A 19574-nucleotide genomic window follows, 5' to 3' on the forward strand; every position below is an offset into this window, starting at 1 on the left:
CATTTTCGTCTGGCACGCCTGCGTTTTTTAGCACACTCCCGGAAAACGCTCAATTACCACCCAGAAACACCCACTTCCTGTCAATCACTCACCGAGCAGCAGAGCGACTGAAAAGCGTCGCACAGCCCTGTGTAAAATTACATAGTTTTGTGTGAAAGTACTTAGCACGTGCGCCCTGCGGCCCATACGCATGCGCAGAATTGACGGTTTTTAGCCTGATCGCAATTCTGCTAAAAACGTCAGAGAGCGAACAACTCGGAATGACCCCCACCATGCAGAGACTTGCTAAGTTCTGAATTCACACAGAAGGTTAATCAATACAGATGAACTCATTACAAGAGAGTCAGCTCAGCACACAGAGAGCTCATGATACTGGTGAGCTGTTTATCCCAGCCAGCAGAACACAATCAGGTTACAGGACAGATGGCAGAGGTAAGTCACCAAATTATATGATTTTAGTCAGGATTGTGACAAATGTATTGTAAACAACATTTTGGCATTGAAATAGTTAATCTTCCCCTAAAAAAAGGCTACATAGTCTTATACCACATTGTTCAAATGCAAGCAATAAATGTAAATTAAACATACTTATGAAAGTTTGCCTTAATACCTTTTGGAAATCTGATTCCTTGAAATCTACAGTTTTTAAATTGTATCCTTACAATCTTCTGAAACTACTGTAAATTATCCATCTTTAAACAGCAGGATTCTTTTACAAGGGAGAAGGGAAATGGAAATCTGCTGCACTAGTATTATGTTCTGAATCATAAGATGGAAAACCCCATAATTTGTTCTGTAACTTTGTGTTAAATCAGATCTGGGGGTGCTGCCACAAAATATATTGTTGCCAATATATAAGAATTAGTTTTGAGAGAAGAGAAAAGGATTGGTCTTGTAATGGTGCACTAATAGTAATAATTGTACACTTAAAATATAACTTTTAATGACATTGTATTAAAAAGCCTGTTACTGTGAAATATTAACATTAACAACAACAAGTGAAGGACAGATTGTGAGTGACAATATAATGTTAAAACCACACACTACAGCAAATGAGTTGTGCAATAAATATAGAATCAGTATTTCATATTATAGGTACTATGACCTTAATTGATATTATTTGTGCTGTCAGAATGTGTATTGTCCCAAATAAATTGATATCAATTGTATTGTGTCATATTCTTATCAATATATAATATATATCTGGGTTCAATAATTGCGGCATTCTATGTTCTGATTCCTGTCAGTAGGTTAGTTCATTAATGGACTTAACAGGCTCATCACAAAATAGTAAGCTCTGATATTGTTATTGTAGAATAGTAATTACAACAGGAAATTATGTCACAGCCTATTCCCTTAATAATACCAGGTATAAATATCAGTCCTGGCCATTTGCTTATCAACCCTTGATGAAGTCAGCAAGATGAAACGTGTTGGGTGTACCTCACTGACTCCACACACTAAGATAAGCTCAAAGGGGTAGATTCAAATGTTTGAAAAGTCAGTTGGGAGTCTGTTTTTTCCTATCTACTAGACAGAAAAAAATAGACACCTAACCGACTTTTCAAACATTTTGATTCCACCCAAAGTCTCTAATTTTTTAGAGTATATTGTGTTTTTTAGTCTTTTAAATGTCTTTTATATGTTTTATTTATATCATATGCCCTATTCTCATTTACCTTCTTATATAGTTTTAATGTGTGTTTCCTAGGTTTTTTTAAAAATCGTTTACCTCTGTACTTATAATAAAATATTATTATTTTTTACCTAAAAATATGTGTGTCTTGGCAAAGGGGTCACCCCCAAAACTTTGAAGCTCAGCTACTTGTCCTTGTCTCCCGTTTCTTAACATGAGTGCCAGACACTTTCTGTGGACTTATAGTATTACTAGTCAGGGCACCAGGCACTGTCCTTTAAACCAGCGGAGTGCCGGTTACACAAACTCTTGTGTGTGTGTATATATATATATATATATATATATCGTATATGTGCGTGTGTGTGTCAAGGACAGATACTAAAGGACAGCATAATATAACTAGTGCACTTCAATAGTAAACCTTCACTCCACTACCCTACCATGCTGCAGGGCTGGCTCCAGGCCAACTAGCACCCTGAGTGAGAAAATGTTGAAGTGCCCCCCACAATGAAAAAATGGGTGTGGCCTCGCAACTTTATGTATTCAAACTATAAATAAATATATTTTCACACACCCTCTACACACACACAATTAGCAGCCTTACACATAACCCCCACAGTAGTATTCCTTACATGTGTCTCCAGTATATTGTCAGACACATAATGACCCCAGTAGTGCAGTGCCAGATACACATATGCCCCCAGTAGTGCCTAATAAACATACGCCCCCAGTAGTGCCAAATACACATTATATGCCCCCAGCAGTGCCAGATACACATTATATGCCCCTTGCAGTGACATATAAACATTATATGACCCCAGAGGTGCCAGATACACATGATATGCCCCCAAAGTGTCAGATACACATTATATGCTCCATAGTGCCAAATACACATTATATGCCCCACAGTGCCAGATACACATTATATGCTCCCCAGTGAGTGCCAGATACACATTATATGCCCCACAGTGCCAGATACACAGTATATGCCCCACAGTGCCAGATACATATATGCGTCCACAATGTCAGATACACATTATATGCCCCCACAGTGTCAGATACACATAATATGCCCCACAGTGCCAGATACACATTATATGTGCCCATAGTGTCAGATACACATTATATGTCCCCCCAGTGCCAGATACACATTATATGCTCCATAGTGCCAGATACACATTATATGCCCCACAGTGTCAGATTCACATTATATACCCCACAGTGTCAGATACACATTATATGCTCCACAGTGCCAGATACACATATTCCCCACAGTGCCAGATACACATTATATGCCTCAACAGTGTCAGATACATCATATGCCCCACAGTGCCAGATACACATATTCCCCACAGTGCCAGATACACATTATATGCCCCCACAGTGTCAGATACACATTATATGTCCCACAGTGCCAGATACAAATTATATGCCCTCACAGTGTCACATACACATTATATGCCCTCACAGTGTCACATACACATTATATGCCCCACTGTGTCAGATACACATATTCCCCACAGTGCCAGATTCACATTATATGCCCCACAGAGTCAGATTCACATTAAATGTTGCAGTGTCAGATTCACATTATATGCCCCACAGTGCCAGATACACATTATATAGCCCCACAGTGTCAGATACACATTATATGTGCCCACAGTGTCAGATACACATTATATGTGCCCACAGTGTTAGATACACATTATATGTGCCCACAGTGTCAGATACACATTATATGCCCCACAGTGCCAGATATACATTATATGCTCCACAGTGCCAGATACACATTATATGCCCCCACAGTGTCACATACACAGTATATGCCCCACAGTGCCTGATACACATTATATACCCCCACCGTGTCAGATACACATTATATTCCCCACAGTGCCAGATGCACATTATATGCCCCACAGTGCCAGATACACATTATATGCCCCCACAGTGTCAAATACACATTATATGCCCCACAGTGCCAGATACACATATTCCCCATAGTGCCAGGTACACATTTTATGCCCCCCACAGTGTCAGATACACATTATATGCACCACAGTGCCAGATACACATTATATGCCCCACAGTGTCAGATACACATTATATGCCCCACAGTGCCAGATACACATATTCCCCACATTGCCAGATATGCATTATATGTGCCCATAGTGCCAGATACACATTATATGCCCCACACTGCCAGATACACATTATATGCCCCACACTGTCAGATACACAATATATGCCCCCACAGTGTCAGATACACATTATATGCCCCCACAGTATCAGATACACATTATTTGCTCCACAGTGAGTGCCAGATACACAATATATGCCCCACAGTGCCAGATACACATTATATGTACCCATAGTGTCAGATACACATTATATGTCCCCCCAGTGCCAGATACACATTATATGCTCCAAAGTGCCAGATACACATTATATACCCCACAGTGTCAGATACACATTATATGCCCCCACAGTGCCAGATACACATCATATGCCCCACAGTGCCAGATACACATTATATGCCCCCACAGTGTCAGATACACATTATATGCCCCACAGTGCCAGATACACATGATACGCTAGAACAGTGCACCATATGAGAAAAAAAACCCTTAAGGCAGGGCTTACTCTGAGTGGGTGCTCAGGAGGATCCAATTGCTTCTAGATGCACCGCATCCTCGCAGCAACCAGCAGAGGCAGAACTGGTCTGCTCTGGTGACAGTGTGCGTGTGAAGGGACAGCAGCAGCGTCCGTCCCGCGGCCGGCCTCCTAGCAGTGGCTGTGATGATGAGGGGGAGTGCTGTGGGTGGGCCAAAGCTAAACTATGTGCGCACTGTGCTGCAACAGCGTCCGACACCAGACACCGAAGCTGCACAGCGCGCACATAGTTTAGCTTTGGCCTGCACACAACACTCCCCATCGTCGTCACACAATCACTGCTAGGAGGCCAGGAGGTGGGCCGTGGGATGGACACTGCTGCTGTAGGGACCGGCTCCAGGCTCCAATATAGCGGCGAGAGATAGCAGCGCCCATTAAGTGTGGCGTCCTGTTCGGCCTCTCTATTGGAACGTGCCTGGAGCCAGCCCTGCTTTGCTGGTTATAATTCTATCTAATAAAAAGCATTTGAAACATTCTAAATAATTATACAAATATTGTATTCGCTACCATAGATCCAAATTTTTATTTCCAGAATAAAATTATGCTCCCCTTTTTGCTGTAATGATGGAGCAGACTAATATGTCAAAGACAATGTGGTCATATAAAAAAAAGAAAATAGAAATAAATAAATTCTCGCTATGCATCCTGGTATTTTTTTAAATTTGAATTTAAAATCAAAGTCAGGATGGTCGCAATGTTTTCGATGTTCCTGATGTTCCAATGTGGCCGTCCGATGTTCCTATGTTTGAAGAAAGCTATTTTTTTTACAAATATATAAAAAAATGTTTTATTTTTTTAAATAAAATAATTTTGGATGAGATTAAATACACGTCTTCAATTTATTCACTCATGAAAAAACTGACAATTTCTGAGTGTTTTTTGGGGAAAAATTATCAGTTAAGTGGTTAAAGAACAATGCACCCACAGTTGCAGTGAAATGGAAAACACAGAAGTGTGGACAAGTAAAAACCTGACATAAATCATCCTTGATGGCAAAACTTATGTACATACTGTATTTCAAAAGAAAGAAGGCGCAAGTTAGAACATAAGTCACAAGATTTTTCTTGGATATTAAGAACAAGGATTTACGAGAATTTTGGACTTTGCTAACAAAATCTTGATAAATCCTGAGATGTCATACTGTATTTCATAAGTCAAACTGTGAAGGTCCTGAGAAATGTATAATGCTTGAATTACCTGTGAAGAATAATGCTTCTAATCAAGAGACATAAAACTTTGTAAGCCAACTGCAAACAAGGATTTCAGCTAGACATAACAAAGGGAACCCCCCAAAGAGGTATAGTGAGGAATTTGCCAACATTGCCTTCTCAGAACAACAAAGTTTAGAAGAAGCAAAACTGAATAATGAGTCGTCCAATGTCTGCTGTATAGTAGATAAAGAAATTACATCTTTAAATAAGAAATGGACTTAGACTCTTGTGAAGAGACTGACCCGCCAACAAACAATTAAAAACAAATTCATTTTCCATAGAAGGCTAAGTACAGGTGGATCAATTGCCCATTATAAGGCTTACCTTGTTGTCAAGGGGATCTACTCATAGGTCTGGAATTGATTACAGTGAAGTTTTCTCCCCTGCTGTAAGGTACAGTACCCTATGTTAACAATTGCTATATCTGCACTATATGACTTGCTATTATATCAACTAGATTTTAATTGGGTATATCTGAATGGTGAACTAGCTGAAGAAATCTTTATGCAGCCACTAGAGCACTATGATAAAAAAAAATTTCCAGAAAGGAAAGTATGTCTGGATTTTGCAAAATCTAAACGCTGGATTATCAGTAAAGATCACAAAACTACATTAAGACTGTACTACTGAAGTATGGCATGTGAAATGCAAAACCAGTGCATACTCTTGTCATCAAAAGGGGTAAAAAACTAGCTACAAACATGTCTCCAACTACAGAATCTGAAATAGAGAAGATGTGAGCTATCCCATATCAAAATGCAATTGTGAGTCTGAAGTATGCAAGTGTTGGAAGTTACCCAGACATCACACATGCAGTGAGCCGCGTTAGCCAGTTTTTAAATACTCACCCCTCCGGAGTCCCGTGCTAACACCAGCAGAGCTGTTAAATGGCAGTGGCCATTTTCATGGCATTCTTCACATCCGCAGAAGAGAAATCACTGGGAAAATGGCCGCCGTGCCATTTTCCCGGAGATCTGTGCGTGCGCCGTAGAGTCTGAGCCTAATAGTTTATGTACAAATCCGATTGCTTGGAGTTGGCGCATGCATAGGTCCCATTCTGCATATGTGTACAATGAACGTGGCATACAGGCCGAGGGCAGCAACCATCGCAACTGATGGTCATGATGGCGATCTGATGCTGCATCATTGGACGCAGCACTCAGAATACAGATGCAGGCAGGAGGTGTCTATGTCCTACAGATTCCTGCTGCTTCATTTGAAATTTAGTTTTACAGTATTGCACACCTGATTTCTTGTGACTGTGCAATACCAACCCCATCGGAATCAGGCCCTGTGTTCCTATTTTAAAACTTGGGCATGTGCATCATATTACAAGAAATTTATTTGTATATTCTTTTTTTTTTCTACTGTTATAGATCTGCTCAAAACAAGGACAGTGTCAAACTGCTTTCTGTAAAATCAGCAACACCCTACACTGGTAAGTGTCTCATAGTGTCCCTTGTCTGTATACACAGCACACTGCCATTGGCAAGCAGGAGTGTTATATGCAGCGGTGCAAGTGGGCGGGTATGGTGTACCCTTAAGAAATTAGCCGTGGGTACGCCATACCCACAGCCGCCGTGCCACCGCTCATTGCACTCGCCAACTAGACCAGCGGTGGCCAACCCGCGGCTCTCGAGCCACATGCAGCTCTTTCAACATCTGCATGCTGCTCGATCGCCTCCCGGCCACTGCTCCCTCCCTCCTTCTGCTGCTGCTCCCTGCGCTGCTGCTGTGAGGGGAGGAGAATGCAGCATCCACCTCTCCTGCCCCTCAGTGTCTATCTTCAATTCAGCACCGGCCCGTGAGCCAATCAGAGCTCGCGGATCGGCAGCCAAGGCTCCTGATTGGCTTCCAGACCGCAAGCTTTGATTGACTCACGGATCGGCGCCTAATTGAAGGTGGACACCCGCACCGCCACCGGAGACTGAGGGGCAGGAGAGGCACACACTGCGCTCTCCTCCCCTCACACACAGGACAGCAGCAGCACGGTAAGCAGCAGGAGAATGGGGGAGCACTGTGAGGACATGTGTACCTGGCACTGGGGGCATATCTGGCACTACGGGGGCATGTGTATCTGGCACTGGGAGCTTTTCTGTATCTGGCACTGGGGGCATGTCTGGCACTGGGGACATATTTGGCACTGGGGGCATATCTGGCACTGTGGGGGCATTTCTTTATCTGGCACTGGGGGCATATCTGGCTCTGGGGGCATATCTGGCACTGTGGGGGCATTTCTGTATCTGGCACTGGGGGCATATCTGGCACTGGGGGCATATCTGGCACTGTGGCATATCTGGCACTGTGAGCTTTTCTGTATCTGGCACTGGAGGCATGTCTGGCACTGGGGGCATATCTGGCTCTGGGGGCATATCTGGCACTGTGGGGCATTTCTGTATCTGGCACTGGGGGCATATCTGGCACTGGGGGCATTTCTGGCACTGTGGGGACATGTGTATCTGGCACTTGGGGCATTTCTATATCTGGCACTGGGGGCATATATGTATCTGGCACTGGAGGCATATATGTATCTGGCACTGGGGGCATATCTGGCACTACGGGGACATGTGTATCTGGAACTGGGGGCATTTCTGTATCTGGCACTGGGGGCATCTCTGTATCTGGCACTGGGGGCATATCTGGCACTGTGGGGCATTTCTGTATCTGGCACTGTGGGCATATATGTATCTGGCACTGGGGGCATATTTGCCACTGTGGGGGCATTTGTGTATCTGGAACTGGGGGGCAATGTATATCTGACACAGTGGGGGCATTTGTGTATCTGACACTGTGAGGCAATGTATATCTGGCACTCTGGGGGCATTTGTGTATCTGGCACTGTGGGGCAATGTGTATCTGGCACTGTGAGGCAATGTATATCTGGCACTCTGGGGGCATTTGTGCATCTGGCACTGTGGGACAATGTGTATCTGGCACTGTGGGGCAATGTATGTCTGGCACTGTGGGGCAATGTATATCTGGCACTGTGGGGCAACGTGTATCTGGCACTATTGGGGTCATATGTGTATCTGCCCCCCATATGTGTATCACATCCCCATTTTCATTGGCCATGCCCCATGTGGCATTTGGCCACACCCATTTTTTGGCGCGCGTGCACACAGTACCTGTAAGGCATTTTTTCTACTTGCACCACTGGTTATATGACATATTTGCGGCCTACTAACCTGATACCAATTAAAAATAAGTGAGTTTGAATGTTCTGTTCAGATGGTAAGTGAGACATGGCTATACATTTCAGTAGGTGCAATAATGATTTCTGATAGACAACTTTAAAAAATGGGACGTAAAAAAAATTTCATATTGGCAAAAACTGCACTAAAGCTTTCTCATTAAAATGTGACTTAATATATTTGTTGCATTAAATGGGAGAGTTACTTGTACAGTACATATTTTACCATTTTGTCTGAATGCTCAAAATGTCTGAACTACAGCAATTACCCCCTTCTAATGTTGTAACACTGCCTTAAATATTCATTTTTTGATATCCTCGTTAAAAATCTTTTATACTTGATCTGATTTTGCTCACAAAATTAAAAATGAAGTTGTATATAGGAACTTCTTCCATATATAGGAGAGTTTGACATCACAATCCCTCGGCATCAGTGGAACACTGCTCACTCCACTATGATGCCCACACAGGATGCAATATTGCAGCCCATATTGGAAATGATCTAGTACAGAATATGAGTTGGGTATAATTGTCAACAGTCAAAATCTCGACATTGATCAAGTCAATATGAGAAAGTCAACATGGTCATATTGTTGACATTGACCATGTTAACATTCATCATGTAGATAGTGATCATTGCTGGGATGTAATTAAGTCCGAGTTTGGCGGCCGTTTGGGATGACGTCACTGACGCTCACTACATACAGAACATAGATAATTGAATAGATAATTGAATGGATTCTCAGTAAAGTCCTTATATGATATCCGGACCAATCTGTTCACAGTCCCTTATAGATGATCTTCAATTGTGCTTATTTCGGGTATTCACATATGCAAAAGAAGGTATAAAAAAGAGTATATAGTGTGATAGGTCTTTGAGGGGAGATATAGGTGGTCATTCCGAGTTGTTCGCTCGCTGCCGTTTTTAGCAGAATTGCGATCAGGCTAAAATCCGGCAGTTCTGCGCATGCGTATGGGCCGCAGGGCGCACGCGCTAAGTACTTTCACACAAAACTATGCAATTTTACACAGGGCCGAGCGATGCTTTTCTGTTGCTCTGCTGATCGGTGAGTGATTGACAGGAAGTGGGTGTTTCTGGGTGGTAACTGAGCGTTTTCCGGGAGTGTGCTAAAAAACGCAGGCGTGCCAGGCAAAAATGCAGGAGTGGCTGGAGAAACAGGGGAGTGGCTGGCGGAACGCAGGGCGTGTTTGTGACGTCAAACCAGGAACTAAACTGACTGCAGTGATCGCAAGGTAGGAGTAGGTCTGGAGCTACTCAGAAACGGCATGAAATTTTTTGTAGCAATTCTGCTACTCTTTCGTTTGCACTTCTGCTAAGCTAAGATACACTCCCAGAGGGTGGCGGCTTAGCGTGTGCACTGCTGCTAAAAGCAGCTAGCGAGCGATCAACTCGGAATGAGGGCCATAGTACACCCAATATGTGTACACTGGTCACTTTCAACTCTGCTGGTGTTCTCCACCAAATTAAAACGGGAGAATGTCGTACTGTACTCACACAATAGTTATGCATGTTCCACCTATAAAGGTATCTTTAACAATACTCTTCCACCGAAGGACCACCTGTTATTCTATCTTCCACACCTGAAAGTGCTTGTTCCTCAATTGCACCTCCAGTGTGTACTGTAGAATTTAATAAACTACAAAAATGCGAAAGCCCTCACTCACTCACTCACTCACTCACTGATCACTAATTCTCTTACTTCCTGATATGTTAGGAAGCTGAAATTTAACATAGGTATTCTGCAGGTGGGAAAAAGAAAAACTATGTAATTAGAATTTTAATAAAACCTCCCCGAAGGGGATGAACAGGGGGTTGACATAATTACGTTATTAATGATGCGTTGCATGAATGATAACGCCCAAACGGACAATCGGATCAAAATTTGGATTGCACCTCCAGTGTGTACAATTTCATAAATTACAAAAATGCAAAAGCCCTCACTCACTCACTAATTCATCACTATTTCTCTTACTTCCCAATATGTTAGGAAGATAAAATTGAATATAGGTATTCTACAGGTTGTAAATAGGAAAACAGCATAATTGTTGAAATAATGATGTCATTAACAATGCGTGGCTTGCGTTGTGTGAACGATAACGCCGAAATGGACAATCAGATAAAAATTTGGATTGCACCTCCAGTGTGTAGAATTTCATAAACTACATAAATGGTCCTGTCACTTTATACCATATCTGCTACGGGGTGCTCCTGATGTAATGCCAAGAACCATGGATTAATATTTTCTTACATTAAGACATCTAAAAATTTTATCTCTATAGATTTACTACATTTTTAACATTCATTTACAACTGTGAAAATCAGAAACTCCCGTGCGAAGAACGGGTAGAACAGCTAGTAATATTATAAAGGGATGTCACATCCGCTGTTATCAATATGTAATCTTGTTGCCATGCAATATTACTGAGATGGTTGATAACTTGAAGAGAATCCCTTGTGTAAGAGCATTTTTTTTTTCGCCAAAGGTTGCAAGATGGAGACCAGATAATGTCATAAATTGGCGGTTATTGATTCAGTGTCCGGCCACAATAGGCCTACCAGGTGGTTTCTACTTGCATTTTTGGATTTTTGGTAGGGTGTATATCACTGGTATTGATGGTTTAGAGATATAGATGTATTTGCGGACAGTCTCTGTTATTATTCCTTCATGTACTCTTTCAAGAAGGTGGTAAGTTTTTTCCTCTATTTTCTCTGTTGGGCTCCCTCTAAGTTTTTTATATGTGTTGGAATCCTCAAGTTGTCGCGTGATTTCTTCTGCATACTTTTCTGTGTCCCGTATAACCACTCCTCCTCCATTGTCAGCTGGTTTGATCACTACTGCCGTGTTTTTCCTAAGTGATTTTAGAGCCTCACGTTCTTTCCTGTTTTTATTATTGGTTTTCACTTTGTTGAATTCTTTGTTTTCTATCTCTTATTTTACTGAGTTTTCAAAGCTTTCTATAAAACACCCCTTTTATTAAGAGGGATAAAACATTTGATTTGGCTTAAACACAGAAGTGGTCTGACTCTCCTCTGTTGCCTTGGAATCTCAATCAATCGATTTTTAGAGTAAGCTTTCTGATGAAGCGTTATAAATCTACATATGTCTCAAATCAGACCAAGTTACTGGATGGTGCATACTTCAATCCTTTTTTGAGGACATTTTCTTCATCTTTTGATAACTGATGTTTACTTAAATTGAAGATCTTTGTATATTCAAAATTTTCTATTTTTTCTTTACCTGGCAATTTGTTCTTCCCCTTCCCCTTGTTTTCCCCTTCTAGTTTTTTTCCCCGCAAGGTGTAATTTACTCTAAACAATCATCCATATCCTCTTCCCTTTCATCTCTCAATGATTCTATTCAATCTTTGTGGTAACCACTTTGGGGTTTCTTCAAATGGGATCAGATTTAACCTTGGCTGACGTCCATTCCTTTCTTCCAAATAGTCGGGTCTGTATGTTTGTCTGCATGCTCCAAAAAATGTTCATCTTGAGAGATCTTGTGAGATCTTCCAGTCCCCATACCTTTCTTCATATTGTTGACCCCTTCTTTGTTTAATCCACCTTGGTTCATCATTCTTTCTCCTATAAGTTTTTCTATTGAGCCTCTCATACTTTGCATATCTCACTCATTGAACAGTTGGTGGTTGATCCTCAAATATTACTGAATTCCTATGATTTGTAGGTTTCATTGGTCTGAAGTAGAGATGAGCGAGTTCGGTTTTACTCGGATTTACTTGGATTTACCCAAATCTCCTTATTGGCTCACGGACGTCACGTGTTTTGGTTAGCCAATAAGAAAAATCCAGAAAAAAAGAACTTGCTATAATTCTGGCATTCAGAACAGAGTAAATCCGGTAATTTCGGTTAGATCTCTGACATACTTCTTTTTTTAACATGAGTTCCTTCTCATTCTTTTAATATTTTTTAAACTATCTCTTGCACCATCTCTTTGTAATCTGTGAGATCGGCAAAGGGTTGGACCATTGATCTCAATGTGTAAATTTTTACTTTTAGATCTTTTAATTCTTTACCTCTCTCGCGTATGATCAATATCATCAGGGATATGGAGCAGGAATCCGGGTCCTGAGCTATTCCATTTCCAAGGCAGGTGCTCTATTTGAGAAGGTGGGAAGTTTATCTATCCTTAATCACCTGGGTATTAATTCCTCTGATACATATTCCTCCAAGGAGATAATTTTCCACCAGATCCCACCTTCTTTTATTTATTTATCTTTTTGGGTTAGCCTTGTACATGATTGCCCCTTTAAAAAAATGTTTGACTTCGGCCATCATCCCACACGACCACTGAACTTGGACTTCATTACATCCCAGCATGAATGCCAATATGTTAGAATGTCGACATTTCAGCCTGGTGGCCCAGCAGTGACTTACGTTCTCTTGGAGGCTCCAGCAGCATCTATTGGGTCCTGCGGTCATGTAACTGCCACTTCCAGGTAAGACTTGCGGTCTTTAAGCATTTTGGTAAGTCTTTTTCCCCTGTTCCTACACATAGTCTTAATCATTCTTCTAGTTCCTAACCCTAACCCCCTGCCACAGCCTAATCCTTATGTCAACATGTTTATTGTCAACCTTTTGACTACATCCCTGGGATATATCTCTAGCCACACTAATAACATCCAATAATGCTGGAAATGATGCAGACACTTAAGGGCCTATTTACTAAGCCGTGTTTGAAGATAAAGTGGACGGAGATAAAGTACCAGCCAATCAGCTTCTAAATGTCATTTTTCAAACCTAGCCTGTGACATGACTGTTAGGAGTTGATTGGCAGGTTCTTTACCTCCGTCTACTTTATCTCCATACTAGGTTTAGTAAATAGATACCTTAATCTGATTTTTTTTTTTTATTGGATAATAGGCAAGTCTCAGGTTGGAGAATTGGCTCCTCTTGTTTATGTGGCCAGCTCTACTCTCAGATAGTGGCTTCTTGATTGTCTCCATAAACATTCTTGCATCACACTGCCCTGCTACATACAGCCATGTTACATTAACATAATCAAAGTGTACATATGACTGCTTTCCATGAGATTAGATCACCCATCTCCTGAAATACTTTGCTGTTGTGAACATTCCATCCGACATGTTTGTGATTTTTGTTTCCAGTTCCCACTTATCAAGTACTGTGCATGAGAAATGTTTTGGCACAACTTTGAACCATTTCCATGTATAATATTTGTTGCCTTCTCATAGAGAATATTTGTTGTCTGCTCTCTCATAGATCTGTAGGTAAAGTAATAATCTTATTAAACTCTCTATTGGCTTATGTCAGGTTACATTCATAAAAATTAAATGCTACTTAAATTAAAGACAATGGATCTAATTTGGCAAGGAATATGGTCAGCTTCATTTGTGTATTTGTTTATAGAGAAAAGTTTTATGGGGGTGACTAAAGAATGTCCCTACATGCCAGGGCACCATCAGCTCCAACCAAGATAGTCTTAAATGGGGGCCAACTGCAAGTCTGCAGCAAATAATACACAAAGCCTAGAGAAGGGGACAACTGCTAGCACATCACCCAAATCATTAACTAGATGGGGCAAACTCTAAATCCCTAGTACATAAAAACACACACTCAACATTAAGATGCACTCTGTCTTTTAATTTTGATTATTGTGGGCAAAATCAGATCCAGAAAGATGTTTGAGGATATTGACTCCAAGATGAAGATATTTTGACATTTGTTTTTAAATTGTTATACATTTTGCTCTGTGTTTTTCAATTACATCATTTGGAAAGTGTGTTTGCATTTTATTTATCTTGGACAAGGATCTTATTCATTTTTAACAATATTCGGGTGGCAGAATATTTTTCCTGTTCTGTTTCAATTCCGTCCTACTGTGTAGCCAGTAAGTAATACCCTGGTGCTGTATATCTTGATTTGTCAAAAGGTGACGCTGCAGGTTTATTCCTAATCTTGCCAATCAATGCAAGTTGTTTAGTAAAATGCTAAATTTAAAATAATGTAATACTGCACTACAGTACATACCCATTCTATGCTACATATTGCATTTCATTTATTGGCATTTCTCACCAATCATTTCAAGGTTAAAAGCTTAAACGCTTTCCAATTGTTTCTTTCCCCATTTATCCAATCGACTGAAGGTGAGAAGTTATACAGATGTGGTGAAACTGATGGTGACTTGATGCTCCTATAATATTTTTTATTTTTTTACTTTTTCAATGTTTGGTATAGTTTATTCACAAATGTATTGTTCAAAAAGAGCCTGTAGCATGGAAGTTAAAAGCTGCTAGGCTGGTACTTTATCTCTCTCCACTTTATCACTCTCTAAGTCTTAGTACATATCCCCCACATAGTTCAGCATGAGACCAGCATCACACATCAATTGGTTTTGCAAACAGAGCTTCCGGCATATATAATTGTATGTCAAAAGAACAAAAAGAGCCAGAACATCCAATGCAAAAAGAACTTATTTATAAAGCATCAATAAATCATTTCCGCAAATGTGAAGAAAGTGCATATCCAAAAATAGCATATCATGAGCTTATCATTAAGGTGTCTTGCTAACATCAAAACAGTAGTCACTGCTATAGAAGGATGACTGGCATTCTGATATGCAGCTCTATTGCCCTGACACTATGATAAGTACAGTACTTCTATTTGTTCTGGTTATTGATGTTGCCTCGTCTCCTATATGATGCTATTAATGGACATGCACTTTATTTTTGGGAATGCACTTTCTTTTAATTATTATTTATTAACAGTTTCTTATATAACACAGCAAATTCCATTGCACTTTATAATTGGAAACAACAGTGATAAAACAAAACCGGGTAATAGCAAACAGTCATAGAGGTAGGAAGGCAAGCTCACAATCTGTACTGAAATAGGCATTGATACACAAGGGTAGGTGCTAACTATTGCATAATGGTCCAGTCAGTTTGCAAAGGTTCTTAGTCACACGTCAGTGTTGGCCAGGAGTCAAGAGGATGGAAAAGTGAAGAAAGAGAGGTCATGTGAGGTTATGTGTGGATATAATTGGATAGGAAAGCTTATTAAGGTTATGTGAGCGGTTTTGGAATTTGATAACATACATAGTATCTGAAGTTGAAAAAAGACACTTTGTCCATCGAGTTCAACCTATTTGTGGTCTCCTAAGCAGGTTTATTTGGTCTAAAGTTTTGACTGATGCCGATGCCAGCCGTTGCGTTCTATCCCTCTTTTTGTAGTAACTATAGTGCGTGATTATGCACCATAACCCTGGATATCCTTATTCATTAGGAATTTATCTAACCCATTCTTAAAGGTGTTGACTGAGTCCGCCATTACAACTACCTCAGGCAGGGAATTCCAAACACGTATTGTCCTTACCGTGAAAAAGCCTTTGCGCCGTGATGTGCGGAATCTCCTCTCCTCTAACCTAAGCGAGTGTCCCCGAGTCTTCTGTGTTGATCTAACCAAAAACAGGTCCCGCACAAGCTCTGTGTATTGTCCCCTTATATATTTGTAGATGTTGATCATGTCCCCTCTCAGTCTCCTCTTTTCCAGTGTAAACATGCCTAGTCTTGCAAGCCTTTCCTCGTATTCCAGCGTCTCCATTCCTTAATTAGTTTGGTTGTCCGCCTCTGAACCTGTTCAAGCTCCAGGATATCCTTTTTGTAGTATGGTGCCCAGAATTGTACACAGTATTCAAGGTGTGGCCTCACTAGTGATTTATATAATGGGAGTATAACACTCTCATCCCTTGCATCAATTCCCCGTTTTATGCATGCTAATATCTTATTAGCCTTCTTTGCTGCACTCCTACTTTGGGTACTGCTGCTTAGTTTGCTATCTATGTGAACACCTAAGTCCTTTTCCAGTACAGAATCCCCTAATTTTACCCCATTTAGTATGTAGTTGTTATTTTTGTTCTTGCTACTACAGTGCATTACCTTACACTTGTCTGTATTAAAGCGCATTCTCCATTTGGCTGCCCCTGCTTCTAATTTAACTAAGTCGTTCTGAAGCGACTCAGCATCCTCCTCCGTATTTATAGCCTTACACAATTTGGTATCATCTGCAAAAATTGACACCATGCTCTCTAGACCTTTTGTTAGGTTGTTAATGAAAATGTTGAACAATAGCGGTCCTAGTACCGAGCCTTGAGGCACACCACTTAGTACTGTAGTCCAAATTGAAAAAGCTTGCCTGGAGAAGTTTGGAGACTAGAGGAGAGTCTTATTGTGCATGGGAGGGCATTCCACAGAGTGGGTACAACCCGAAGAAAGTCCTGCAATAGTGAATGGGACATAGATACTGTGAAAAGCGAAGAGGTCGGGTTGGGAAATATTTGGAGATAAGTGAAGAGATGTACGTTGGTGAAATTTGGTTGGGTATGGGTGACTGGCCTTTGGGATCCCACCGGTCACCATACCGATGCCGGGATCCCATGGAGTAGAATACTAGCTGGGGGGGAAAGAACAACAAAGCACCAGGCGGGCTCGCTGCGCTTGCCACGCTGTGGGCTCAGTGGCGCCACAGGTTCTATTCCCATTCTATGGGTATCGGGATTTAGATTGGGCGGGATGTAGCCGTCGGTATTGTGACCGCCGGTCACATAACTATATCCTGTTTGGTTAATGGCCTTGTATGTGAGTAAAAGTATTTTATATTGAATATGGTAGAATACAGGTAACCAATGGAGGGACTGACAGAGTAGATCTGCAGACAATGAACATCTAGCGAGGAAGATTAGTGTCACAGCTGCATTCAGCATGGATTGTAGTGGTGAGAGTCTTTTTGGTAATACTAGTAAGAAATCTATTGCAATAATCAATGCGGGAGATAATAAGAGCATGGATTCGAGTTTTTGCTGTGTCTTGTGCAATATATGGTTGTATTTTGGATATGTTTCTTAGATGTATGTAACATGATTTTAAGACAGATTGAATGTGGGGAACAAAGGACAGTTCAACTTTTTGCAAATTATTTATTAAATAGATAAGTTGGTAGTCTGGGTATGTGGTGAGTGGCATGCAGCAATATAGATTACCATGGTAAAATACTAGGTGAATTTCATGAACAGTTTTTCACGTTAATGTGAACTATCATCTCAACATTAGATTTAATAAAACATTTAAACTGTCCTCCTAAACACTGACACATAAAAATTAAGCCACAAATACCCCAATGGTTTTCTGAGACATGAGTCGCTTTACTCCCATAATGCATATGACCATTTCTATTTATTGCAGTTCATGATGACTGATGCGAGTGACCGATTATAAATACTGTTGCCTAATTTGCTCTGTTTTGTATTGTAATAGATGCAAAAAGGATGTCTTCAAACCAAATGGAATTTGTTGAATGTTGAAGGCTGGTTCCCAAGTGACTACAAAAGTTTAAGCAAAACTCTGTTTCAGTGCTATAATTTTAAATTAACCGGAATTTCATTTGTATGACACGGATGAAAACATTTGCAGTATTTGTGCATTGCAGGACAGATGAAAACCTAAAATATAATGCTTTTAAAAAAAAAAAAATTGAGTAAAGTTATTTCATATTTTGAAACATTTTTCTAAATTGTATTTGATTCATTTTACTCTGTAATTGCATTATCCTTTGTCAATACAGTATGTTGCCCAACATTACAAATGATAAATTACTTTTAATTATGTTGAGTTATCTTTGGGGTAGGTAAATATGGGGATGTATTTAACAATAAACAAATGTTTGACTAAGAAAAGACAACATGCAATACTCGTAATTGACAGACTCATTCTGTATGCTGCTTCCACACTACTGATTGCTAATGATTGCAATGTTTACATTATCTTCCGTAAAAAAAAAAATTAGCATGACATATAAAATATACAGTTTTTAATATGGCTGGAATGGGCCAAAGGGAGTTCTGGGATAAAAGGATATATGGGGCAGCAATTGTCAACTTTGGAACCAGGTTCAGGGCCACACAAACCCCACACCATGACACCTTGCATAAAATGTTGCTTTTCAGAGGTTTAGTGATAATGTTAAAGTTACATATTGTGGGGATACAGTACACTGCACTTTGTACAAATGTATGTAATATGGAACCAGGTACATGGAAAAATCTTGAGTATTCATTACTCAATGATATTCTCATTAACTTTAAAGACTCGGCTGAAGTACAGTATAGTAGGCTGTCTTCACAAGTGGAGTCATTTGGCTTTTCTGGATGGAAAATGTCACATCACCACACACATAACAAAAATTGTCCACAAAGCTAACACATTTATTTTACATGGCTTCCTGGCTCTTTATGTATTATTGTATTATAACCACAAATCTCAAACAAATTCATGGAACCTCACTCATCATAACCGTCACTTGATAAATAAAACTTGTCCTACAATGACTCAGCATTCCTGTATTTAGATTTGCCAACTTATGTTTTCTCTGGAAGCTAAAATTCCCTAGTATTTAACAAAATACCCCTTCGTCATCATCATCATTATCATAAATGGGCTACACATCAGAACTGAGAGCTGAGAGTTTTAAATGTCATATTCATTCTTTGCATGCTGAATTCAATTAAAAGTAGCTATTTTCACATCAGAAACATTTTCACTTTTGCGCAGTGTAGTAGACACCAGGGGAAGAAGTATTTGAGGAAAGCCAGGTAGTGAAACTTAAAGAAGAACTTGGGTTTATTGCAGTGGGCAGATTGCACAGCTGAACTCACAGTTACACTAGCAGACCGCATAGATGGAGCGGAGCACACAAAGGACTGTCTGGTCATGTATGTGTAGCAGCAGCAGGGACGGATTGGCCATAGGGCTCACCAGGAAGATTCCTGATAAGCTGACGTGTCTGCGGGGCCTGTTTTGTGTGGTGTCATGTTAC

At 40.5% G+C, this 19574-nt stretch overlaps 1 protein-coding gene across 9 annotated transcripts in view; it reads left to right on the forward strand.

Moving 5' to 3' along the window:
• The window catches only part of EMCN (endomucin), a 431382-nt gene extending 412296 nt beyond the window's left edge, over window positions 1-19086 (forward strand). For all 9 annotated transcript variants that reach the window (XM_063918475.1, XM_063918528.1, XM_063918500.1 and 6 more), the window contains 2 exons: window positions 6894-6955; window positions 18017-19086. In XM_063918475.1, the coding sequence (XP_063774545.1) occupies window positions 6894-6955; window positions 18017-18063 (109 nt within the window). In that variant the 3' untranslated portion in view covers window positions 18064-19086. The remainder of the gene's footprint in view (window positions 1-6893; window positions 6956-18016) is intronic.
• The last annotated feature ends 488 nt before the right edge of the window (window positions 19087-19574 follow it).

This window comes from Pseudophryne corroboree, chromosome 1 (genome assembly GCF_028390025.1).
Source record: "Pseudophryne corroboree isolate aPseCor3 chromosome 1, aPseCor3.hap2, whole genome shotgun sequence".
NCBI classification, from domain to species: Eukaryota; Metazoa; Chordata; class Amphibia; order Anura; family Myobatrachidae; genus Pseudophryne; species Pseudophryne corroboree.